We start from the raw sequence: 26,904 nt of genomic DNA, 5'->3' as shown, positions 1-26,904 counted from the left end.
TAAGAAAGTAGGGTGATGATCTCTACCCCATTCCTCATATTTTCATGGAGGAAGTGTACTTCACCCCTAGAAAGAATGCAGTTGGAAGAATTTGGAAGTAGAGGTTTTCTCTAGACCACAATCTTGCATGAGACAAGAAACTAGAATATCTAAATTTTCTAAGAAGGCAATAATGTCTCACACGTCACTCTGAGAGAAAGTAGGCAGCATATATGGGTAGATCCCACGAGCACCACCCAAACAAAACAGGAAAGATCACAAAGAAGAAATACACACATATATTAAACATGTACAGGCACAGCTGTTGGGCAGTTTCCGGTCAGTGAATACAGTTCCCAGCCTGTGGACTTGACTCGGGCGCAGCTGGCTGGCCTGACATGGGGCTGAAACCAGCTGTTCTCAGGTCCTCACTGTCTCCAACACAGGTACCACTGAGTTATCTGTCATGTTCTTTGGCTAAGAATAGCAGTTACACTACTATTACACTAGAGATTAGGATTACAGTTATACATTACACTAGAGATTAGTATTTAAAGAAGCTACATTCTTATGAAAGACAGCCTAGGACACAGCTGCAGATATAGGAACCCAGACAACTAAGACCCTCTGGCTGAGACTGAGCCCATAAAGTTGGGAATGAAGGCATTTGGGCTTTAATTTCTATGGTCTTTTATTTGCAGCGGGAATTAGTTTTGAGAAAGTCAAATAATAAGCTTCCGATTGTTTGAATTTGGAGCATTTTTATGTTGTTGATCCAGTCTTTGTGCTCATTTCATAAAGTCTGGTGATGTATTTTGGACAGCATGCTGGGACATAATTAGTGATAAGAATAGAATAGGGAGTGAATTTTGAGTTTATGGTGCTGCATGGAATCCTGTCTGACTCATATGCTGCTAGAGTCTTTTGTGGGCAAAAAGTGAAATGCCTGTCAGTAGTTCCAAGGGGGAGGTTTGTGCAGCAAGGAGCAGAGTGCAGGATGGTGAGAGCACGCAGCCCACCCCCCTTAGGGACAGCTACCCTGGCTTACCTCTGACTTCGTGAGGACGATGGCTCATGACATCATTTCCCAGCCTCCCTTTATATACACGTTGCCTTCATGATTTTTCTTTATTTGCCTATCACCCATACTAATACTTTAAAAAAAAAAGTTATGTGTACTTAAAAATCTTTAGCTCGTATGTTAAAATGTGTTATATATTTTTCTGAATACATATTAAAATGCATAATTACCAAAGTAAAAAAATGCTTGTCACCATCACCATGAATATTTTTTTTCAGATAGATACCTGGAAGCATTGGGTACCAAAATAACTGGCATAATGCCAGTGGAACACACAGTGTGATATGATAAAAGGTTAAAAACTTGGCAAATATTGGGAGGGATGCATGTTACTCCTACCTTCAGGTTTCTGTTCTAATCCTGATCATGGAAACTGGTACTGGAGAAATGTTTGGGGCTCCTCTCTCCACTTTCTATCACACCATCCCAAGCAATGAAGTAGAACACTTTCTGAGACTTACAGGAGTTCAGGTAAGGGGCTTTCTAACTCTGCCCTTGGTATTCAGAATGCAGGTCTTCTTACTCCCATGCTAGAGTTGGGCTCGAGTGAGCAAAATGGAAGTTTTCTGAGTGTTCACAGTTCATTCATGGAGGAGTAGTAGCAAAGCTATTTCTGCTTTAGGTCTAAGCCTCATCCTCCTACCCAGCATTAATGGGAACCCCATAATTTAGATAGCAATAAACACATTTCAATCTCTTTCTGTTTCCTGTGTCTGTTTCTCAAACTGGTCAAAGCCGTAAAGTAGAAACCCAAATTCCAACACAGCACTTGGTACAGAAACAAGTGAAAGAATGAGAGAAGAAAATGTTGATAGAAGAAATTGTTCCTGTTGAATGCTCCTGTTACACAGCAAAATGCTCTGTGTTTATAAACATTTAGTGATAGCTTATTATGAAGAAGAGTTTTTTAAAAAGTTAATGCACCTCGACAGTCAAATATTGTGGCCGTGAGTTTTCTCTTCTCCAGCCTGGGGTTAGATTCATGTGGTAAGTCTCCTTGGCTGAGATGGACACTGGAGCAGGGGAGCGCTTCCTTGTTCCCTAGTCTCTGAGAGGCAGTGAGGTATAGTAGAAAGAATACTGGTTTTGGAGTCGGGTCTGGGAATGTATTCTGGATGTTCGAAGTTGAGCAAATTACTTAACCTACCTGAATCTCACTTTTCACAGGTGTAGAATGAGGGTAGTTTGTTGTGAGGATTGAGATAATGTGTGTGTCTGTGTGTGTGTACTCAGTCGTGTCTGACTCTTTGCAACCCCATATACCATAGCCAGCCAGGCTTCTCTGTCCATGGGATTTTCCAGGCAAGAATACTGGAGTGGGTTGCCATTTCCTACTCCAGAGATAATGCATATAATGTACTAACTTGATGCCAGATCCCTTTCCTGTCTACAAGTTGAGCTAAAGATAGTCTATGAAGGACTTTCTACCTACTCAGTGTTCCTTCATGGTTATCCTCTAAACATACGCAGTTATAAACCTTCCTTTTGGATCCAGTCCTTCTCTTTCCACACTCTTCTCTCCTTGCAGTCCTGAACTGAGGCTTTGGAGCCGTTCCTCACTGTGGAGGGCTTGTCACTGGAGACTCAGACCTCATCCTTTCTCTTCTCCATGGCCTTCCCCATGCCCATCACGTTTCCAAGGCCACAGGCTGCAGCTCAAGTCTCTCACTTCCTCACGAGCCCCACCCTCTGCTCTCCTAGAAGGAATAAGACTAAACAGATGTAAAGCACTCATCGGTGCTGGGCACATGCTAGATAATCATTGCCTATAAATTTCCTTTCTTAGATCTGGAACCTTTGAATTGGTTTCTACAGAGCTGTATTGATTATTATGGTTGAGTACAGCAATCCAAGAATGGTATTTTAGACATGAACTATTTTGGTATCACTGACTCAACCTTTAAAACCACTAACTTCTGCACGTAGACAAGGAGACTGCCATTCAGATAGAAATCATATCCATGTCTAGGCATCCACTTGATATATCCGTATCTAGCTAGTTTTTAGAGATGTTTGAGATCTTTCCCTTGCATGGAGCAGAGTGTGGTTAGCCTGCTTATGCTCAGAGGCCTTTTCCAGCACAGACGAAATTCCAAGACAATAAAGATTTTGATCTGATGTTAAGTTCCTTTGTGCAAACAAACTTGCATAGCAAAATGATGCAGATAAATGTAGATGAAAATGGACCTAGACAAAGAAATGAAACTGTATGTTTCTCTAGTATAAACACAGATTAAATGGTAGGAGGACAAAAATAGGTGAAGTGGTAACATAAACTGACTTGTGTAATCAGAGGGTCAGCTCTGACATTTTTCTCTCTAGGCCTTTTCTAATAGTTTTGTTGCTAGGGCTACAGTGTTTTTGCCAGATTGGAACAAGATTGTCTGCTCTAATGGAGATTAAGTAGCTTTCCCAGCTAGATTTTTTTTTTTAATAAGCATAGGTTAATTCTGCTGACTTTCAAAGCTATAATCATGAAGAATGGAAAGATTACTAAAGATCTGTTTTTAGAAAATATAACTAATAAAATTTGAAGTTTAATAGGTTTTATTCCATGGTTATTCCAACACAAACTTTTATCATGGTTACAATGAATAAACAACTGAAATACAGTTTCATACGTGGAATTTTTAAAAATGAGAAATTATTTACAAGTTAAGCCAAAAATTAATGCCCCAAGGAGTAATGAATAATTCTCCTGGTAAGTTGGAAAACTGGTTCACAAATGCTTGAAAATTCATATTTGATTTTATTCTATAAACAATATAGATAAGGTATAGGAAGATGTCCTCTGTGTTTTGGTTGCTTCCCATCATTGGTCAGAGTCATCTGAGGGAAGTGGAAATACAAACTCACCAATGAAACTCAAAGCCCAGTAAAGGAAAATGATTTATTCTGGACACTCAATTGCTAACAGGATGTAGAAGGTAAGAGCCACTAAGAAAATGGTGAAGAAACATTCCTTTCGATGTGCTTGTTATGGAGTCGAACCTCTGCGGCCATGGACAAAGGAGACCATCTAAACATTAAAAAACACAGTGCCATTTGCATGCCCCTTGACCCTGCAATTCTTTTTGTGCACTAAAGCATGAGAATTAAGTGAAATAGTTCATGTAAAATGCCTAGAAAAAGACAGATGCTGTGTTTTTTCTCCTGATGTCTTTTTGTAGCCAGACATCCCAATGTTAACTTCCACTAAGAAAAGCTGAATATTAGTCTTTAGAGTCAAAAGAAAGTCACAGTATTAGTGACACCTGGTGGAAAACACAGGTATTACAATGTGGCATTATTTCAGCAATCCTGAATTTTCACATTTAATAAAACTAAGATAAATCTTACAATTAAATGAAACAGAAGGTAAAGAAAAAATTAAATATGTGTGTACCTACTTTATTATGCTAATAATTTTTCAGTCCATAGTTATAAAACATATACGAGGTTAGGAAACTAAGAAACTTGAATGCATACTAGTAATAAAAATGTATTCAGCATCCATGTTTATACAGTGATTAAAAATAGAAGCATGAAGCGTTTTCACTGTTCTCAATCTCTTCATAGGCATCATGTTCCCAAGTTTTCAGATAAAAATTCATTGTAGGGTGTCCTGAGGGGTACCTCAAAGAAATAGCCAGTTGTTTCAATATGGGATTGAGATGAAATAGACGGCCATCCCATTTGAGGTACTGTGGATGGATTCAACAAATAATGATGTTTTAAATGTGAGCCTTAAGTATCAGAGAATCAGTTGCTTTGAGCCAGGGACGGGTTTGAATATTTGTGAACAAAAGAGCAAATGTATCTATTACAGGGTCAGCAAACTATAACCCATGGACCAAATACAGCACATCAGCTTTTTGTTACTGGAACACAGCCACGCTCACTCGTTTATTTACTGTCTGAGGAGCTTTCATAACTACTGACTCACTTGAGTAGGTGCAAGGGACCATACTGGCTGCAGAGCCTAAACTGACCCTTTACAGAAAAAGTTTGCCAATCCCTGGTCTATTAGATCCTTTCATTCGATTTTCACACCTCTCCCCACCATCTGCTTGGGAGGAGTGTATTTCCCTTTCCCACTGAAGTTTGGCTTAACCATAAGACTTGCCTTGGTCAGTGGAATGTGGAAAAGCATCAGTGTACAAGTTTAAGCAAACCCTCAGAGTTCTGTGCCCCTTCGCTGGTAAAGTGAAACGTGTGACCTGCAGACTTACATGAGAACGAGGCAAGCTGCTGACGTGCAGACTTGAAGGAGAAACAAATGTTTGTTGTCACTGTTGTGGTTGTGTGTTAGTCACTTAGTCGTGTCCGACTCTTTGCAACCCCATAGACTGCAGCCCACCAGGCCCCTCTGTCCATGGGATTCTCTCGGTAAGAACACTGGAGTGGGTTGCCATTTAAGCCAGTACATGAGATTGTTATACCTCTGCGTAAAAGTACCAGAGGATTGACTTGCTGTCCAATGAACGATACTAGGAGAAGGACCCTGAAGACTAGGTGGGGTTCAGTCCCTTCTGGGGCTCTGTTTCAGACTTTGATGGGCTCTACCTATAGTAAGCAAAACTGAGTCAGAGTGCAGGCCGGGTCTAGAGGCTTACCAGACTCTCTTGGAATCAACTTCTTTATGTTTAACATGGTGTGGAAGTCAGTCACAATTCTTTCCTCTGTTAGATTAAATACTTCCCTCCCAAGGTGAGCCTCAAGGTATAGAAAGAGGGTGGGACAAGTTCAATGGGAATCGTAAGCCAAAGTTTTTCCAGTCACGCTTTATCAATAAAGTTAACATCTTGGCTTCTTCCTACTCAACTCCAGTAAGTATATTTCTGAATTGATATATACTCTTTAAGAGGTAAAAAAGATCATGACTAGCTCCTCAGAAAACTCAAAATAGTAATATGCAATCTAATTTAACCATCTTAACAACGCTGGCTGTGTCAAAGTGATCAAAATATTTAAAAATGCAATTTCCCAGAATTCTGTCTTACATCTCAGCTTGTTAAAATGCTAAGGCTCCTCATTGTCACTTTTTTTTTTTTTTAAACTATCCATATTACTTTTTTTGAAACCATCAGTTTGAATCCTTTGGAGATATCACTGCTAACACCAGTGACCCATTTATTACAGTTCACAAATTTGTGACTTGAGAGTCGTTGGGGCTGCCCTAGTTCTCTAGTTTTCAGCCTTCCCTTTGATCCTTTATGTAGTTAATGTTCTTTGATTAATTTTTTTCAAAACCAATTTTTGCTGATTTTTTTTTTTTTTAAAGAGCCTAGCTAATGCAGAATTGGCACTATAGAGTAACTTCTAGGCAACAGACTGTATGGCAGAAGCTCCTATTGAGACTAACATTCAAATCCAGAGCATGAATTTCTGGACATAACTCTTGAAAAGAGAGTATGAATTATAATAAATCATCATAATAAATCGGTATTAAGATCACTAATATTAAATACATAAACGACAGACATTTAAGTGTTATCAGTAATCCATAATGTTGCTACTGGTGTGCTTTGAGGGGGAAAAGAACCACATTTATTATTCCTATTAGCAAAGGGGCAGTGCTTCCAGAAGCAGTCATTGCTTTCTATAAAGATTTTCAAACATATTTCCTAAAAACAGGACCATAATTTTCAACTCCCTTCATATTTTTACTGAAGTTCTACTTCTGCTTTCCTTCTCGATGAATATCTCAAATGTCAATAGCCCAAGAATTCAAATGTCTTAATAGTGACCACTATAACACACCTCATGCTCTTTGGAAACAGAGACTCTGTTGTTCAGTTGCTAACTTGTCTGACTCTTTGCAGAACCCCAGGGTCCTGTCCTCCAGTATGTCCTGGAGTTTGGCCATATTCATGTCCATTGATTCAGTGACGCCATCTAACCATCTCATCCTCTGCTGCCCTCTTCTCTTTTTGCCTTCAGTATTTCCCAGCATCAGGGTCTTTTCCAATGAGTCAGCTCTTCACATCAGGTGGTCAAAGTATTGGAGTTTCAGCATCAGTCCTTCCAATAAATATTCAGGACTGATTTCCTTTAGGATTGACTGGCTTGACCTGCTTCCAGTCCAAGGGACTCTCAAGTCTTCTCCAACACCACAGTTCGAAAACATCAGTTCTTCGGTGCTCAGCTTTCTTTATGGTCCAACACTCACATCTGTACATGACTACTGGAAAAACCATAGGCTTAACTAAATGGACCTTTGTTGGCAAAGCAATGTCTCTGCTTTTTAATATGCTGTCTAGGTTGGTCATAACTTTCCTTCCAAGGAGTAAGCATCTTTTAATTTCATGGCTGCAATCACCATCTGCAGTGATTTTGGATCCCCAAAAATAAAGTCAGCCACTCTTTCCCCATCTATTTGCCATGAAGTGATGGGACCAGATGTCATGATCTTAGTTTTCTGAATGTTGAGCTTTAAAGCTAACTTTTTCACTCTCTTCTTTCACTTTCATCAAGAGTCATATCTTTTCTTCCAAGGAGCAAGTATCATTTAATTTCATGGTTGCAGTCACCATCCACAGCGACTCTGCAGCCCAATAAAATCTGTCACTGCTTCCACCTTTTCCCTGTTTGCCATGAAGTGATGGGACCAGATGCCACGATATTAGTTTTTTGAATATTGAGTTTCGACCATCCCTAAATCAACATAATTTCCACTTCTACATAAATGCTTTTCTTATTCAGCAAAAAAAGACATGGGTGGACCTAAGTTAGACACTTTCAGCCCCTCTCTGGGAATGGCTTTTGTAGCAGCATACATGATACCCATCATCAAAGACTGGCACCTGTTTGTCCAGCAGCACCAAGAGATGAAAGAATGTAAGGCATCTCCCTTTATTCTCAACAAGCACCCAGCTGGATCAGAGAAAGATTATTCCAAGTGAAATAACACAGACAAACACACAATGAAATAAACCTGTTTGGTTACTTTATGGTCCTTTGTCATATACTTTCCTCTCCTTCATAAGATCTCAAGCTTTAGAAAGGCCAGGACTTTGTTTCATTCTTCTAGTACTTGGCACACAGTATTCTTATTCTGCACATTAATAGACTCTCATTATGTAATTTTTGAATGAATGGGTACAGATTATGTGCATTTACTTAATAGTGAAGGTTAATGAATACATATAAAGATCTTAGAACAATGTCTGCTACTACATACTAAAAAACTGAATTTTTACAAAATGAGCTAAGATTTAGTATAGAGATTAGAAAGGAATTTTTATAAGTTTGCCTTAAACTGACCCTGGAAAAATAGGTGGGAGCTGAAAGAATATACCTGATGAGAGTATTAATGAAGGCACAGGCAGAGGAATAAACATGATGTTTAAATATACAGCTGACCTTTGAACAACAGTTTGAATTGTGCAGGTCCGCTTATATTTGGCTATTTTTCAACAGTAAATACTATAGTACTACATGATCCATGGTTGGTTGAATCCATGGGTTTGGGGTAACCACAGGTATAGAGGGCTGGCTATAAGTTTTACTGAGATTTTCAATTGCTTAGACGGTCAGTGTTCCAACCCCATGTTGTTCAAGGGTCAACTGTATATGGAAAATCAGACTGATAATAAACCCAAGAGCATAGAAAGGTTGTATACAATGTAACATCTGCTAAACTGAATTAATTCCAAATGACATTTATCATTTTACATAAAGAACAATGTTTATTTTAAATCTAGTGTTATAGAGTGAAGGAAGTTTAATAAAAGCTTGTCCAATAAATTGAAAGTACCTCAACACTTACTCAACTCTGTATCCTTAGGCCCTCCCTACAACATAGTAGGCACAAGAAATAATATGCCGTACTGAATCCATAATAACTACTTAACTGTATCAACACACCAATGTAAAAAATTTAATACAAATTTAAAACATACACATTTAACTTTATTTCATCATTATCATTTAAAGCTTGATTTTATAAAACATAAAAAGACCTTAAGAGTTCTGTATCACAACAATTGGAAGAGTGGGAATATCCACAGCTTTATAGGCTCAAGTTACATAAATTAAACTCAAATAATTGGCCATTTTTTCAATATGGAAACTATACAAATGAAATAAATGGCAAAAGGATCCAATAGGAGAAATATTTCACTACTTATGGACTATCATTAGTTACTTTCAGGATCTAAATGAAGATTCTGAATATTCATATTTCTTTTGTTCTATTTTATATTTAAATATTTCTCTACATTCTGAGTCAAGCTACTTGACCAAAAGTCTGATTTAGAAAGGCATTTAGCAAAAGTTTTTCCACCTACAGTTACTACCTTCAAAGAAAGTAACACTGCAGTACTGATGCAATCTGTGCAGTAACTTATGTCAACCCTAAGGAAAGTCAGATAGGTACCAAAAATGAAAAAATTTTGCACAGATTCAGTAAAGTATCATGTTACGTTTTCCTCATCTAAAAATTAACCAATGAAATAAAACATATCAACTATAGTTGATCTGGTAGGAAAACCACATTTGAGAGTTACAAGTACATTATTCCATATCTCATCCTCAGTCATTGACAGGAATTTTGTAGGCTACCATGCTATTTACTTTGTGAATTGTAGTAGTAAATGAACGAAGACGAACTTCCTCAGAATTGGTAATGAACTGTGGTCCCGACTCTTCCCATTTTTCAGGTACAACCAGATCTTTGTCTGTATAAATGAGGAGATCAAATGAACCTAAGTTGGAGATAAAATCATTAAAGTACATTATTTTTTCAAAAGTAGAAGAACCCTCCTTGTGTCTCTCACATTTTGAACCACCCATAGTATTAGAAAAGATAGTTTAGCCTGGTCTGTAATGACTAGTCAATTGCTTTTCCTCAATAGAAATTTACTGTAGTACAGAAAATATTGCACTCCTTTCGCTTTCTTATGAAAACTTCAAGTTTGCTTTTTTTTAAAAGAGAAAACCATTATTTGCAGAAAGTATATAGTCAATCACACAGGATAGCATAAAGGTAACCTGAAGGAAAGATAACATCTAGGTTCTGTGACTGATGTAGCCTGGGGCCTAGAACAGTGTCTCACATATAGTAGGCATTCAGGAATTATCTGATAAGGTAAAAATCAAAACAGTTATGAATAGCCTTAAAAATATACATAAAAAATTAAGATAATGAAAGGGATTACATTAAGACATTCAAGAATGGATATTGTGGAATACTTTCATCCCTTTCCTTTCAGAATTTCCAAATTTCTAGAATGCATATAATACTACTTCTGCTTTATAATGTGTTTTTCATTTTTATTATGTAATAATAATTAAGAAAAAATTTAATAAAGGGCTAATTCTTAAAATACTAGCTTAGTCTTTTCCCTGACAAATTTTAAGTCAATGTGAAGTTGTGTAATACTTACAAGAAACTTCCAACAGTGGCAGAAATGTTACTGTAGCTGTGATCTGTCTGATCACTGAACGGATTTCATCTTGGATAGCTTTCTGAGACTTTTCTCTGGGTGCACTATTGAAGAAACCAAATCAATTTAAGTGTTAACAAATTATTTAAAACATTGGTAAGACTAACTGATTAAATGTTTCCAAGGTCAAATAAGTAATACATTAAAATGGAGTTTTGTTTTTTTTTTTTGAAGTTATAAGTATATCATTAGGGCCTATATACCACAAGAGGCATGTGCATTTTTATTATTTCATTTATCATTCCAGTCATTTTTTAGGGGTGGTCTTAAAATCAGGTCATTTGGTATCAGATAATCAGAAAACTGGCCAAGTGCTTCAAGTTAGGAAAACTACAGCACCTTTTAAAAAATGATAATAATAGTATCTCATAATAATAGTATCTAAAATATTTTGTTGGTGCATTTTTCATAATGCTTAATTCCCTACTGCCTCAAATAAGATATTAAATTAAATATTGAATTATTTTTATAAGCTAAAAATTTCCTAAAATAGACCAAAGGCTTCAGAAGCAAATTACATTTCATTATGAGAAATGATTCTGAATTTACCAGTAAGCAAGCCTAGGACAATGCTAGACATGATCATATGGGCATTTCCCATTCAGGTGGTCTGGAAACTTTTTTATGAAGTGTCTTAGAAAATTTGGGGCATTCAGTGAAATACAAGAGCTGAATCTTAGGCTGGGGGAATCTAGGATAATCCCTTATGGTTAAAAGTACCTTTAAACAATTCACTAAATGGGCCACCAGGTACATACTACCATAAACACTGAAGGGTGAAATTCACCAATTTACACTATAGGCAATTATGTTAAAAGTACATTATCTATATAAGACAGTGAACTATTCTTTGCCACAGGAGACTAAGGATCAAATTAAACATCCTAGAAAAAAACTGTACTATATATAAAACTTGTTCAATATAATTAGAACTCATTTGGTAAAGAAAATAAATTTTAAAACATACGAAAATGGAAGTAATTCCTACTTACCTGTCATCTTTTGCAGTCTTGTCACACTCAATATCAAACTGCCATCTTTCAAGGACCTCTCCACTTTCAATATTTGAGATGACTACCACCAGTTTCTGAACTGAACACTTGTATAACCATTCTGCAATACACAAAACAAGGCATCTTTTTTAGTTTACTGCACTACAAAGCAACTCTCCTCTCAAGACCGACTTCCTATCCTCAGCAAATTTCTCCCACTGCTATTTCGGATCTCCTCCAAATTGTGCAGAAAACTTGCCCCATCAATAGCCTAGCTCCCGACTTCAAATTCTCAGTATTTGTGCCAGGTATAGCTCTGGGTGCTGAGGACAGTGAACATGAGGTACTTCCATCCTAATCCAAGGGAAGGGTGTAGGAGATGTCATTAATCTAATCACAACAATAAATGTGAAATTATAATTGTTGTAACTGCTATGATGGTGCAGTTTCCTATGATGTAACAGCAGTTACCTATGATGGTGCAACATATAGTACAATTAAAGCATAAAACAGGAAATTCTGAGGGGTTTGAGTTTTGTTCTAAGAGACAACACTATACATATGCAAAGTAGGGAGGAGGGTATAGGTTTTAAAATACGAAATGATTTATTTATTTTGGCTGTGTCAGGTCTTAGTTGTGGCATAAGGGATCTTCCTTGCTAAAGGTATAGGTCTTAAAGACTCAAAACAGAGCACTGGATCAGAGGACTGAAAGGAGGCCAATACAGCTGCAGTTTAAGAAAGGGAGAATGAACAAGGCTGGTCTGACAAGATAAATGGGCCAGACCACACAAGGTCATGAAAGCCAAATTAAAGATGTTACACTATAAGAATTAAGGAGGTCATTACTGTGTTAGAAGCAAAGTATGATGTAATTCAAGTTGTATTTGAAAACTATCCTGGATGCGATGTAGAAAGTAAACTGGAATTAAACAGGGGATCTAGGGCACTAATTAATGAATAACTCAAGCAAGAGCTAATAAAGGCTTAGAGAAAGATATACTGGTAGAGATGCAGCAGCAGACAGATTCAAGAGATTTCATGGTTAAAATTGTTAAGATTTATTGGATTACCTCAGGGTAAGGAAGAGGAATGAATTAGGGATAGCTCCCAAGTTTCTGATTTATATCAGTAGTCAGATGGTTGATCCAGTCACCAAGAGGAAAGAGCACTGAAATGGACATGATCCTAAATTTAGTTTTTAATACACTGAGTGTGAAGTGGTACATTATATAGCTGCATAAAGACATTAAGGGAGCCACTTAATATATGAGCTGAGAGTTAGGAGAGGCTTTGGCTAGATATTGGTTCATGAGTCAGATACACAAGTTGTTACTAAAATTATGTACATGTAAGAGATCAACTAGAGAGAGATTACAGTAAGAGGGCCTCAGACTGAGCCGTCAATTAATCTTAGAAACTGAGAATACTTTATTCAGGAATCGGCAGATTTTTTTTTTTAAAGAGATAGAAAATATTTTAGAAATATTGAAAGCTTATGGGTCACCTACGTAGCACAGTCTTCTTTAAAATGTGTAATATTCTTAGCTTGCAAGCAGTACAAAAATAAGCCACTTGCTGGATTTGGCCTGTTGGCCTCACTCACCCCTGGCATATATGAACAACTTTTATCAATTTACCTGTGAAAAAGAGACTGAGTGGTAATTCGAAGATATGGGGAAGTTGGTGATTTTTTTCTCTCTTAAAACTGGAAATGAAACCAATGGGAATAATCCAAATGAAAACAAAGAAACTGGCAACATAAGAGAGAAGAAATAGAGTAAAGTTCCTAAGGCTAGAGAAGTGGAATTTCAACGACTGAATAATTTGCCTGTAAAGCATTTCCTCCATTTTAACTAAAAGGGAGAAGTTAAGTAGGAAAGTATAGATACATCTGACAAGAAATGTTATTGGTCTCAAAGGACACAAACCAAAAACCAGTAATTGAGGCAAGGCTGGCTTGCTTCTTCAGATGAAGATGAAGACAGACATCCATAGTTGCCTAGAGGTTCCATACCAATCTGAGTGCAGCCATATGAATGACTATGGGTGGCTTAGCTCTGAAGTTAATGAAAACGCAATGATGTAATCTTAAAATGAAGCTAGTTGAAACAACAACAAAAATCATTCATGAATTTTAAAGTAAAAAAAATGCGGGCTGTAGTATTTTTCGAACTAGTATTTTGGAAGATCTAATGGGTAGACAGAAACATTTTACAACACAGAGAAATTAGAAACGAGAATCCTAAGTAGAGAGAAATAGGAAAGAGAAATTAGTAGAAATTCTAGAAGCAAGAAAAGGAATAGATGGAGCATAATGATCCAACAATACTGCAACTTCTTGAGCTAAAAGAAAAAAATGAGTGTGCAGATAGAAAAGGCTTACTGACTCACAGGCAGGATTAAAAAAAAAAAAAAAGACAAATAGAAACAGGTGAAAAATAAGAAAATTCTAATGAGTGCTGTTATTTAGTAGTTCCTTCTTTTTTAAAGTTTAGTTCCCTAGGTTGAATCTGATTTTAGTTCCTTCATCTCAATATAATGATGGCTTTAGACCGCAAGCAGCTACAAAAAATATATATAGTGGATTTTTCTCAGATAACGAATGCTGTCATAATTACATAAAATTCCAATGTGTTCTATCATCCCTGAAGGAGTTGATGGAGATTGTTTTGTTAAGCCATATCAGATTCCGAAGGTTAAAATATTCAGCTTACTCAAAAGTGGAGGAAGGGTGGGAATTCTTTCAATTTGTACGTTATTTGCTTCTCTCCCAATTGGTTCACCGTATTGGAGATGGAGATGGTAGTGTGTTTTACACTACCCTGTACAGAGCTGAAAAATGACCACCAAGAAGCTAGAAAATGTGGATCATACGTGTGCTTGTATTCAACTCTTTACAACCCAATGGACTGTAACCCGCCAGGCTTCTCTGTCCATGGGATTATCCTGGCAAGAGTACTGGAGTGGGTTGGCATTTCCTCCTCCAGGTGATCTTCCAGATCCGGGATGGAACCTGAGTTTTCTGTGTCTCCTACATTGGCAGGTGGATTCTTTACCACTGAGTCACCTGGGAAGCCCCGAGGATCCTATTAACATAAAGGCCTGCAAAACTCAAAACTGTGTCCAACAATAAAATACCTTTTAGTTGATCCACCACATTATTTAGGTATTTTATGAGCTCAGGATCAGTAGTTACAAGCAAGGTGAGTCCATATTTCTGCACCCGAGTAAAGGTTTCCGATGGATATATGCCACGCTGATATAAAATACTGTTGATGCCAAATGCTGAAAACAAAAGAAATATTAAAGTCATCGTCACGTTGTAACTTCGGGGAAATTAAAGCATATGTAGATGGGGCTATGGTTTCATTAATAGTGTAAAGTTATAAATGTCTAAACACGTGTTTGTGTGTTTTGCTGAAAGCCGAGTAGGTACAAAGTGGCATTAAAAAAAATCCTTAAAATCTTGCGTCTAAGTGATAGCCGCATTTATGTGGCAATAGAAGAAAAATGCCAAACTGCACTAATCTACCAGTGACAAATTTCATTTCATTGTAAAACAAGTCCAAGTGCCTATTTTTATGGTTAGAGGGTGTCAAAATAGGCAACTGACAGACAGGTACCAAGCTCAGGCAGGCCTCTCCCCAGCTCTCTCTCCTCCTTTTATCCTCACAAGTCCTGCCAGATTCTGTCAGCAGGTACACCTGGCCGAGCTCAGAACAGCGCCTCCCCAAGTCCAGTCCGTCACGGTCCACCCCCGAGTCCCCTCGCCGTTGGTGTGGGAGGAGGCCCGCACTGGAAAGAAACGCTCCCGCGAAGGGGCCCACCGCGAGGCGGGCCTGCGCGGCACCCGGACCGCCTCCTCCGCCGGGAGCAGCGCGAGCGGAGGCGGCGCCCGCCTCCCCACTCCCTGATTCCTCCTGCCGGCACCGGGGGCCGCGGCTACCAGGGCCGGGATTCGGGGGCTCCGGCCAAGCCGCCGGCCTGCGGGCGGCCTGCGCTCGGCTTTCCGCGCCCTCCGTCCCGAGCGAGGAGGACTTACAGAAGAACTCGGCCACGATCTCGGCGCTCCCGCGCAACGTGATGCCTTGCTCCCGGGAGAGTTGCAGCGCCATGGCCAGGTCCACGGATGACGGTACGCGCTTCCTCCCGGCAGACAGCGACGCCAGGGGATTCCGGAGCAGTTCCCCGCCACTCGTTTCAAAAGGAACGACGCAGGACGCCGTCGCGTCCTTTGCGTAGGCGCGAAGAGCCTCTGGATCCCGCCCGTCGCGCCCTTTGCGCAGGCGCGAAATGCCTCAAGACCCCGCCCCGCGCGGCGGCGGCCGGCCAGTTCTCCCGGCCCCTGCGGGAGCTACGGTTCGCGCAGGCGCAGTGGGAAGGCGTGGCGGCGACGTTCCTGGTGGTGACACCTGGGCGGGTCCCCGCTGTAGTGGTGGGCTGGCTGGCTGGCTGGCGGCTAGAGGAGAAGACGGTAGGTCCAGGTTTTACTGGTCGATCTCTAGGTCTACGGACAGAGCGACCTAGAAGCACAATTCCCAAGCTGGAAAGAGTTTTTGAAAGTGTTATGAACTGTCCGTCACCCCGAGTGGCCCCAGTGATCCTTAGTCAGCGGTCGGAACTTGCTAGGTGCTCTGAGAGTTTGCTTCCCTAGTGGCTCAGACGGTGAGGACTCTGCCTGCAATGCACGATCCCTGGGTTGGGAGGATTCCTGAAGAAGGGAATGGCAACACGCACTTCAGGATTCTTCCCCGGGGAATTTCATGGGCAGAGGAGCCTGGCAGGCTGCAGCCAATGGGGTCACAAAGAGTCGGACGCGACTGAGCGCCTAACACTTTTACTTTCTTTCAAAGCAGCTGCGTGCCGCAGACAGGGTTTTAGAGGTATCACTGTGCCGGCGTGGTGCTTTTCCTGAGAAACTGGGCTAGGGATTAAAGGGAGGAACTGCATCCTTTTTCTTTGCCTTGCCTTGGCTCAGCTCGCGTCTACCCCCGACCCCGCTGCTAGGCGGAATCTGGGGGCAGCAACAGTCTGCGTCTGATAGTCCAGCCTCTACTCTGTGTACCCCGCCACCCCTAGGCAATTGGTCAGGAATAAAGTCATCTCACCAAAAAGGCTCGTTAACACTGAAGAGCTTTTCAGTGAATTTAGACTCAAATCCAGTGGCTTTTAATGTTTCTGTGAGAAATATTAAGCAGATGTTTAGTCGCTAAGTGGTGTCCGCCTCTTTTGCGACCCCATGGACTTGTAGCCCGCCAGGCTCCTCTGTCCATGGGATTCTCCAGGCAAGAATACTGGAGTGGGTTGCCATTTCCTCCTCCAGGGGGTCTTCCCCACTAAGGAATCAAACCGGCTTCTTCTGCATTGGCAGGCGGATTCTTTACCACTGAGCCACCAGGGAAACCCGATTAAGCAGATAGTGCACTACTAATGTCATGTCAATTGTGAAACAATTGTATTCTTACAGCAGGTGGAGAAATTATTTGTAAAATGAAGTCTGAGAAACCTGCCCCGATGTAGTTACTTAATTATATGAGAAAGTGCCTGAGTATATTAGTTTTCTATTGATGTGTAACAAATTATGACACAGTGGTTTTTAAAAAAAGCACCCATTTATTATCTCAGTCCTTAGATCAAGAGTCTGGGCATGGCATGGCTGGGTGCTCTCTGTAGTCTCTAAGTTTGAAGTAAAGGCACCTGGCTGCAAGAGGGATCTCATGTATACTACGGGTTTGAGGTCCGTGGTTCCTGGCAGAATTAATGTCTTTGTTCTTAAATTGAGGTCCTCATTGGCTTGCTAGCTGTTGGCCAGAGGCCAGTCTTGAGCCCTTGTCACACTTCCACTCTCTTTATTTCCAAGGAGGTCCTTTTTAACAACTCATGTGATTAAATCAGATCCAGGCAGATGATTTCCTCTTTGTTAAACCTAATCTTCAAAATGATTTTGCCTCATAACTACATGTCTGGCCACACTCAAGAGAAGGGATTATATAGGATATGTTCCCTAGAGACCACAAATATGGGAGACCATCTTAGAACTCTGCCTATACACAGTGTTATATATCAGAATTTGATCAGTTTGAAGAGTGAAACAGGTATATAGGTAATAAGCTGACTTGATCCAATAATACTCTCCTTACATCCTTTAGTTTCTGTGGTACAAGTGTGTTTGCATGTATTTAAATCACCTCCTTTTCATTTCTTCCACCAGGATTTTGGGCTAGAGCCACACTGGTAGAGCATGATGCCCACCTTCTCCATATAGAAATTGTCGCTCTTTCTAGGGAGCTTACTACTTAGCACTTCAGGAAAGACATCCTTCAGTTTCATAATACTATAGCTTGTAAATTTTTTGAAGATGCAAATAATCGTTAGTATCCATATAATTTGGGAATTCTAGAAGGCTGGTGAAATATATGAGGTTTCCATCTGTAGAGGAAGTACTTGTTAATACTTTCTTTGTGTTCTTAGGAATTTAAGTTCTTGTGACTTAAGAACTTGAAATATGCTGGTTTGAATTGAGATATGCTATAAGAATAAAGTACCAGATTTTGAAGTCTTACTATGAGAAACAAATGTGTGTATATATATATAAAACAAATGTATATATATGTATATGTGTATATATATATATATATATATATATATATATATATATATATATATATATGTAGTTAGGTGTTCAGTCGTGTCCAACTCTTTGGGGCCCATGGACTGTAGCCCACCAGACTCCTCTGTTCATGCGATTTTCCAGGCAAGAATACTGGAGTGTGTTGCCATTTCTTTGTCTAGGGGATCTTCCCAACCCAGGGATCCTATCTGGGTCTCCCGCATTGCAGGCTGGCTATTAACCTTCTGAGCCACCAGGGAAGCCCTGAAAAGTATATTGATATGTCTTTAATTGATTACTTATTGCAGTGATACTATACGTGCATTGGATTAAATAAAATATTAAAATAATTTCACTTTTTTTCTTTTTAGTTTTTTAATCTACCAGAATATTTTACAATTACTTATGTAGCTTGTGTTCTATTTATACTGGATACCGCTGGTGTTTTTTATGGAATCTAAGAGAGAGCTTGTTTTAAACCAGAATCCCAAATAATTCTGATGCAAGTTCTTAAATCATTCTTTGAAAAGCAGTAAACTGTGATGGTGATTTTAGTAATGTTGGCCTAGGAGCTTGAATTCTTGGACAAAGTAGATGCCAGAACTTAAATAAGAAGATGTACATCAGAGCAAGATGTTTTGAAAAAAGAATTGAGTTTTGATGACTGATGTGGAGGAAGAATGAAATGGTAGTACAGAATCCAAGGTGGCAAGCGTGTAGTATATGCTGGTGTTGGTCAAAGCTGCTTAACTCTGAGTCTGTTCTGTTTCTTGTTTATAACGATAACACATGATTCTAGAAGCTTTGGGGGAACTCCTTTCCCATGAACTTTTGGGTGCTTGGTTTGATGTTGACCTCATCTTAGCTAAAGCATGCACTCTTATCCTTACAAAAAGTTTTTTTAAAAAACTTGTTTTCAGTTACTTGAATTGACTTTTATTCACAATTTGGTGACATCTTTCTAATGTGTTTTGAAGGTTTTTTGGACAGGGAGAAGTATACATTAAGATTTATTTCTGAAGAAAATTCAAGCAGACTGCATAACCAAGCAACCTAGAATTAATAAAAGAGATAAATATGAAAACATATGTCATAAACAGGCCTGTAGTCCATATTAGGATGCTAAAATCAGAAATATTCATGCAAATTTCTAAAGCTAGAATCAAATGGAATTTTAGAGAGAAAGTGACAATAACTTAGCTGGACAATCTTAGAGATGAAGAAAATGAAGTCCAGAGTGATTATATAGTCTGTTCAGTATCTGGTTTATTGTTGTTCAGTCTCTAAGTCGTGTCTGACTCTTTGCAACCCCATGGACTGCAGCATGCTAGGCTTCCTGTCTATTAACCCAGTATCTGCTTAGTAGAAAATTTAGTAATAGAATCTAGGGTTCCTGATTTCGTTTCTTTTAAAAGTATTTCTGTTTGAAGATACTCTGGAAGATGCTTGTTTTTACAATATTAACTGATTTTAGACTAAGCATGTTCAGTAACCTTAGGTTGTTGAGCTGTTGCTAAGTTGTGTCCAACTCTTGCAGCCCCATGGACTGTAGTAGTTCAGGCTCCTCTGTCCGTGGGATTTCCCAGGCAAGAATACTAGAGTGGGTTGCCATTTCCTTCACCAGGGGATCTTCCTCACCCAGGGGTGGAACCCACATCTCCAGCACTGGCAGGTGGGTTCTTTAGCACTGAGCCACTGAGGAAATCCTGTGAACTTTCAGGAGCCTCCTAGGTGTCAGTGTGTTAGTGTTAGTCGCTCAGTCGTGTCTGACTCTTTGCAACTTCATCAACTATACAGTCCTTGAAATTCTCTAGGCCAGAATACTGGGGTGAGTAGCCTTTCCCTTCTCCAGGGGATCTTCCCAACCCGGGGATTGAACCCAGGTCTCCCAAATTGCAGGTGGATTCTTTACCAGCTGAGCCACAAGGGAAGCCCAAAAATACTGGAGTGGGTAGCCTATGCCTTCTGCAGGGGATCTTCCCAACCCAGGAATCATGGCAATTACAATCCACAGTTTTGTGCCAGTATGCAAGTAGCTGCAACTGCCACAAGATGGCAGTGTTTCCATGTGAAATAATACCTTTAAAACCTTCAGTCCCTGTATGTGTGCTTTAGTTCAGAGTGAAATGAGGGAAAAAGAATTTAGTGATTTCTAAGGTATTTGTATATATGGAACACATCAGAATGAAATGTTGGATCATAAGATATTACAGAACTGGTATCCTTCTTTTAAATATGTAGTGTGTGTGCACACACTCATGCCCTAAAGCATATTTATTTACATTTACATTTAAGTTGCATATTTGTTTTTACATGGAGAGAGAAAACATTTTGGATAGTTGAATCACTATTCTGATAGACTTAGGACAGTTTTCCATCTTATTTCCAGATGTTATTTTATTCTTCAGTCCAGTATCTTTAAATGGAGCATTTTGTTCTGAAATGGGTGAAGCAAGAATATTTATCTTTGTAATAACTTTAATAAGACATTTATTTACTAAATTTAGGTAAAAATTCTGTGCACATAGGCATTTATATTTTGTCAAAATGAGAAATTTGCCTTCTTGAACAGCAAGGATGCTGACATGAGTCTGTGTTATTCTGTTTCTTATATAGATCTTTTCTCATATGATTTGAAGAGCAAGAATTAAAATCAGAAATTTCCTACTCGGATTACTCTGTAGGTCGAATGAATGTTTACATTTATTCATAAGCTTAAAAATTAAGTTACACAATGTAAATCTCCTAAAGATCCATTTTCCCCAAATACTTTCCTCTAAGGACTCTTTGATTGTTGTTCCACATGTTCAAAATAATTGAACAATTTTAAATCATGAAATTTTATTAATAAACAATGGCTTAATAAACTTAACAAATGTGTCTCTGTACTTGCATAACTCATCATTTTTAATGATCCAGTTGCATGCATAGGATATTAAAATTTTACCTTAGTAAAAATTAGGTACAAAAATTATTGAAAACATATTAATAATTGCATAAGTTCTTGTAATGAAAAATATGGTCTGTTCTTATCAGAAAGTATTACCATGTTGTATTGTTTTATTATAATTCTGTTGTAATAAGTGATACATAGAGACTTCGAAGTCTTCCATAGCTCAACCATAATTAAGCACCAAAAGGTATAGTTTGAAAGTAAAATGAAAATCTTATTCATATTTAATTCTCAGAGATTGTTTGATGGGGCATTTATATATTTACATATATCAACAAATATGTGTGTGTGATATATATATCAAAAATGATTCCTGTAATCAGTTGCCTGTGACAGCAGAGTATATTTTAAAATACAAGTGAAATTTCAAACAAGGCAGAACAGGATCTGATATGGAAACTAAAATCACAAAGACTCTATGAAAAATTAAAAGCCATGGTTGCAATCAAATTAATAAAAACAGATTTAAAGTGTTAAATGACTTTATAATTACATATTAAATTTGGTTAAATATTTTATGCCTGTAGTACCTTTTAAGCATGTTGCTTCTGAATCTTTTGTAGATAAAATCATTTTTATTGTTCTTAATATGTAAATATAAATGAATTAGTTTTGTTAAATCTACCAGCTAATAATAAAATTAAGATGTTAGTTGAGTAAGTGGAAAATATTTTTTGAGACATTCCATAGACAAAATAAATAAGCCATAAGTTGAGTGTTTCTCAAATATTTGTTAGTATCATTTTATAAAACATTTATAGGAAGAAAAAACTTTGTGAAAATATGAAAAATCACTTTATTATAAATTTGTTTATATTTTTCCATTTATATAAGCTTGTTTTTTTCAACTGGAACAGTTTTCTTATAACTTGCCTTGTGTTTATACCTCAATCAAACAATATAGTAGTCAAGCCATATTTATCAGGTTATAGATCAGTCATGCACATTAATTCTATTATATGTGCTGAGCTTTTCTACTTATAAATTGAATATGACAGCATTTTAAATTCTTGAATGATGTATATAACCTGTAAACATCAACTAACAGCACAAAGACTTACTGAATTCCAGAGTTTTTGGTTTAATGTTGAAGATCAAGTGGATTAAATAGTGTCTTTTTATGATTGCTAAATCCCAATATGGTTGTAAATATAGATGGAAATATTTTACTTCTAAATAGATTGCAGTTGTTTGGGTGATCTAGAATATACCTCTTTAAACCTGTGTTATGCTATTATTAAAATAAAAGAAAACTTGAAATCAAATTTCATTTAATTAGTATATCTCCAACAATATTCTTGCAGACTCTAGTGTAAGAAACAACAGAATGCAGCATATATATGGTTTTAAATTTATTCACAGAATTTTATTATTAAAAGAAATGTGTGGGGTTTTTTGTATAATTAAAAAGGTATTAATAAGGTAGATTTCAGGGCTTCCCTGGTAGCTCAGCTGGTCAAGAAGCCACCTGCAATGAGGGAGACCATGGTTCAATCCCTGGATTGGGAAGATCCCCTGGAGAAGGGCATGGCAACCCACTCCGGTATTCTTGCCTGGGAAATCCCATGGATGGAGGAGCCTGGTGGGCTACAGTCCATGGGGTCGCAAAAAGTCGGACATGACTGAGCAAATAAGTAAGCACAGCACAGCATTTTGTTTTGGGAATTTTACGTTAAGATTCTTATTGTGATAGTTGCTCAGTCATGTCTGACTCTGTAACCCATGAACTGTAGCCTGCCAGGCTCCTCTGTTCATGGTATTTTCCTGGCAAAAATACTGGAGCGGGTAGCCATTCCCTTCTCCAAGGGGATCCTCCTGATTTGAGTCAAGATTCTTATTAATTTTGAGTTGTCATTAATCTCTATTAAATTAATAAGAAATTGTAATATTTACTTTCCAAGAGCAGTCCAAAATACCACTGTTAACATAGAAGATGAACATTTTAGGGACTTGAGAAGGTATGTGTTGCTATTCCTAGTATGGCTGCCTGCCTGAGGAGAAAGATTGGCAGGGTGGGAGGAGCAGGCCTTCAGCACCTCAGGTAAGCTTGCTTGTGCCTCCAGGGAGACTGGAACTTGAAGGAAGGTTATTCAAAGCACTCTGGAAATGTAAATGTTCCTTCCTCTTCTCTTTCTCGAAGATCTTGTTTAAAATAATGTATCTCATCAATAACAGAGAAAATAATGAATACACCCCAATATAGGTTTGGTGGTTTAGTCACTGAGTTGTGTCTGACTCTTTGTGACCCCATGGACTGTAGCCCGCCAGGCTCCTCTGTCCAAGGGATTTCCCTTGGACAAGAATACTGGAGTGGGTTGCCATTTCCTTCTCTACAATATAGGTTTATCTATCTCTAATGATAGACATTTTCCACAGTATTAGGTACAGTGTGTGCGTGTGTGTATATGTATGTAGGAAATTAAGAAAGATGTAAAGAAGTATTTATTTAAAGATGATTCTTATATCACTAGAAAATAATTTTAGTATCACTAAATATATTAACTATATTAAGACTTAACGTGGTTAACATGCTTCCTTATTCTTAAAAATCTTGGTTTAAATACTTACAAAGAGTGATTTAGAAGTCAGATACTTCAGCTTAATACTTGTTTTTTTTTTTAATTTGTTGTTTTTGTTTTGTTTTGTTTTTTGGCCATCGTAGCTAAAAAAGATACATCACAAAGATATGAAGATCCACGTGAAAGTGCATTGTTTACTTCTTATTTTTATTTATCAGTATTTAGCAATTATGCAGAGTCTTGAAAAACTACTAAATTCCCCATTTTCTTTGTACCAATTAAATATTTTTGCAAACTAATTTTAAAATGTTGTATCTTTATAGTTTTAATGAATGGGTCTAAAACCAAAAGTTTAAGTATTTTTGGTCCATTTCTTTAAACTATGAGAACATAATACCTTTCTATTAGTTTGGAACTAATTGCTTTCATCTTAATTGCCTTTGGAACTAAATTGTAATTTAGAAATATTATAAATAGATTAGAAAAACTTGTTTCCAAGTTTTTTAACGCGCAGATGAAGTTTTTTAAAAAAATAATTGACACAGACATGCTCTTTCAGCAACACAAGTGTCTTTTGAAAAAAAAAAATTCCTCATTTTAAGTCACTTTTTCTTTGAAAGAACATAAATGTTAATTTTTCTGAAATTCTTGTTAGAACGCACAGTATCTATTGTTAGCTGCACAGAGAAAGCACCAGTAGATTTGCAACTGTTGACTTTCATTTCTTCAGGACACTAGTCATGATCTGTGACTTTCTGATGTGCAGATTGTGAGGGTGTCGGTGTTGATCCATTTGTTGTGTTTTAGTACAGCTTAGTTTATTTTCTTGGATAAAAGAATCAACTTAAATGGGAATTCCACATTTCTTCCTGTACCCCAGTGAATCGATTTGTGCAATCCCACTCTGGAAATAGTTGGTTTAGATAGTATATGCAGAAACCCAACTGGTTACAAGATATATCACCTGGAGTTGGGGATGGTTGTGGTCCTTGCTTGTCTCCCTCTCCAAGGCAGACATGGAATGGATGTAGCTAGGATGGTCAACTTGCATTCTTGCGTAGAAATCTGAGTTACTGTTCTCCTTGCTGGCTTCTGCCAGGGCAATCCTGTGAGGAAAATACATGATCTTTATTGGGAAAGAGTGCCCCAGACTTTTCCACTTAAATGTGCTGAAGGCACATTCATTCATTTTCCACTTAAATGTGCTGAAGGCATAGAATAAATACCCTCTTAGGAGTTTTGACAAATTCTTATGTGGTAAAAACCCACTTGGATCACAAGAAAAAGCTTTACTGCTGGTAGCAAAGGGGTAGAGTGTCATGGTATTGTCTGAAGAAGCAGAAATCTCCAAGCAGTCTGTCAGAAGCAGACATCATAGGCAAATGTGCAAGAAAGGGTTGCCAAAATAGCATGTTCCAGAAACTTTTTAGAGGCAGACTATCTGAACAATTTAAGAAAAATTATCTAAGGACCTTTTCCCCTCGTATGTAAAATGGAAGTTGTAATAGTACTTGCCACATAAAATTTTTCTGAGGATTCCATTAGATAATACAAGTGAAGCCTTGATTTACTGTTAATGTATTATATTACTCTTGTTGTTGTTATTATTATTGTTTAGGTAGCTTTTCCTCCATTTTCCCATGCAACTTTCCTGGGTCAGGTACATGTTTAGTAGAGGATAACTAAAGGAGTCCTTAGGTAAAGCAACTTAAAGCAAAGATGGGAACACACTCTCAACATTATGACAACAATGAAATAATACTACTAACTACCACTTATTAAGCACTTATTTTCTGCCAGGCACACTTCTAAGTGCTCTATGTGAATCAATGTATTTAATCCCTTCGCAAACCCATGAGTTATGTACTATTATTACCTGCATTTTTTAACAATGGAGGAAACTAAGTTACAGAAGGAGGTTAGATTAATTTATCCAAGGTCACCCAGCTAAAAGAACAAAAATCAAGTCCAGGAAAATCTAGATGATAGCAGGATATAAATCCTGAAAGTGTGGAAGGTCTGACTCTGTTTTTAATGATCTAGCTTCGGGGATCCTTTATGCTCTGTCCTTCCGTCTATTCTTGATGTGAAACTCCTGGAACCCACCCAGCAGTGAATACAACAGACCTGAATGGCTGGAAACCTAGTGGAAACTCAGCAGAGAGAGAAGACCCTGGGATTAGGGGTTGTCTAGGTTGAAGTATTGTCTCTTCAGGTTAAGAGTGGGCAACCAAAAAGGGTACCTGAGTAGGAACGGAACAACAAAAGTGATTTTATTTTACGCACTATATAAATACTTTGGCTAGGAAACAGTTTGTTGATTGAAATCCAGCCTTCTCAGCTTGCCAGCTCTGGATAGTTCCAACAAAAGGAAATGAGAATGTCCAGTACAATAAGAATATAAAGGGATGACAAATCTCTGAGACATTTTGAAAATGTGTTCATGTATTTGAACTCTGAAGAATTAAGTCTAGTATCTTAGAGGTCATCGTGGAATTGTATACATAGAGATCATGATAACTAAATTTGTGGAATTGGATTAATTTTCCTTCAAGTGAGTTTGGGTCAGGAAAAGACTCGGAAGGATCTGGGGGTAATAACTAATAAAATGGCACATGGTTGAAGAAGACACAGTGATGGAAACTCAGAAGAAATGAAGTAGGAGGCAAATCATGAGATGAATGTCCTAAAAACCTACTTAATGAATTTGAGTTGGGTGGTAGAATATTTTAGTAGTTCAGTTCACAATTCAGTACAAATAAGAATGGAAAGCATCATTAGATTTTGCACTTAAAAGCTCTTTTGTGAACTAAGAGGAAGCAATTTGGGTCATGCAGAGGTGATGGACGTCTTCTCCAAGGAGTTTGGAAGTGAGGGGTAGGGAGACAGAACATTTTGCAAGAGAAATGGAGAGTGGGGTGATAACATGAGCAATTGCTGGAACTTGGAAATTTTATTTTTAGGAATATAGAGGAAAGAGAGCCAGAAGAAATATATAAACTGTGGTTGGAAGTTGGCAAGGTGTAACTAACAGAGTCCAAGACCACAGAAAGCAGCATCAAGGACCTAAATGGAGAATAAGCCTTAAAAGAGACCATTTCTTCTTGGGAAATGAAAATATGCAAGAAAGGAGAAGTGAGAGTATAGAATTCTTTTTTTTTTTTTTTTTTTTTTATGAAACATTAAGTGAGGATAGCTCCAAAGGGTTCCTGGACCAAGTCTCAGCATGTGTGTGTGTTTGTGTGTGTGTGTGTGTAGGCTTCAGTACAGCAACAAGCAATTTTCTGATGCCAACTGTATCCTAGAATTCAACTCAATTCTAACACTACCTACCCAGAA

General features: G+C 38.1%; 1 protein-coding gene and 1 long non-coding RNA gene across 2 annotated transcripts in view; one reads left to right on the top strand and one right to left on the bottom strand.

Annotated features, from left to right (window-relative positions):
- Positions 1 to 8,710: 8,710 nt before the first annotated feature.
- MAD2L1 (mitotic arrest deficient 2 like 1) lies at positions 8,711 to 15,691 on the bottom strand. The gene is made up of 5 exons (XM_081568051.1): positions 15,526 to 15,691; positions 14,622 to 14,768; positions 11,481 to 11,601; positions 10,429 to 10,532; positions 8,711 to 9,747 (listed from the first exon to the last, which is right to left on the bottom strand). Exons 1-5 carry the CDS (start codon positions 15,596 to 15,598, stop codon positions 9,575 to 9,577), a joined length of 618 nt encoding a protein of 205 aa, XP_081424177.1. The 5' UTR covers positions 15,599 to 15,691; the 3' UTR covers positions 8,711 to 9,574.
- An 83-nt stretch (positions 15,692 to 15,774) lies between these two features.
- The window catches only part of LOC145537237 (uncharacterized), a 128,513-nt gene continuing 117,383 nt past the window's right edge, over positions 15,775 to 26,904 (top strand). The window contains exon 1 of the long non-coding RNA XR_014076310.1: positions 15,775 to 15,957. This is a non-coding gene — a long non-coding RNA (uncharacterized LOC145537237). The remainder of the gene's footprint in view (positions 15,958 to 26,904) is intronic.

This window comes from Giraffa tippelskirchi, chromosome 1, assembly GCF_054371585.1.
Source record: "Giraffa tippelskirchi isolate mGirTip1 chromosome 1, T2T-mGirTip1v1.2.pri, whole genome shotgun sequence".
Taxonomy (NCBI): Eukaryota; Metazoa; Chordata; class Mammalia; order Artiodactyla; family Giraffidae; genus Giraffa; species Giraffa tippelskirchi.
The sequence above is the reverse complement of the archived record's forward strand: the minus strand, read 5'-3'. Positions and strand labels throughout refer to the sequence as shown.

Coding starts and splice junctions, on each gene's coding strand:
- MAD2L1 (XM_081568051.1), bottom strand. CDS start 15,598: ATGGCGCTGCAACTCTCCCGGGAGCAAGGCATCACGTTGCGCGGGAGC. Junction 10,533..11,480: donor AAGACTGCAAAAGATGACAG/GTAAGTAGGAAT, acceptor TTTCTTCAATAG/TGCACCCAGAGAAAAGTCTC. Junction 9,748..10,428: donor GCCACTGTTGGAAGTTTCTT/GTAAGTATTACA, acceptor TCTCCAACTTAG/GTTCATTTGATCTCCTCATT.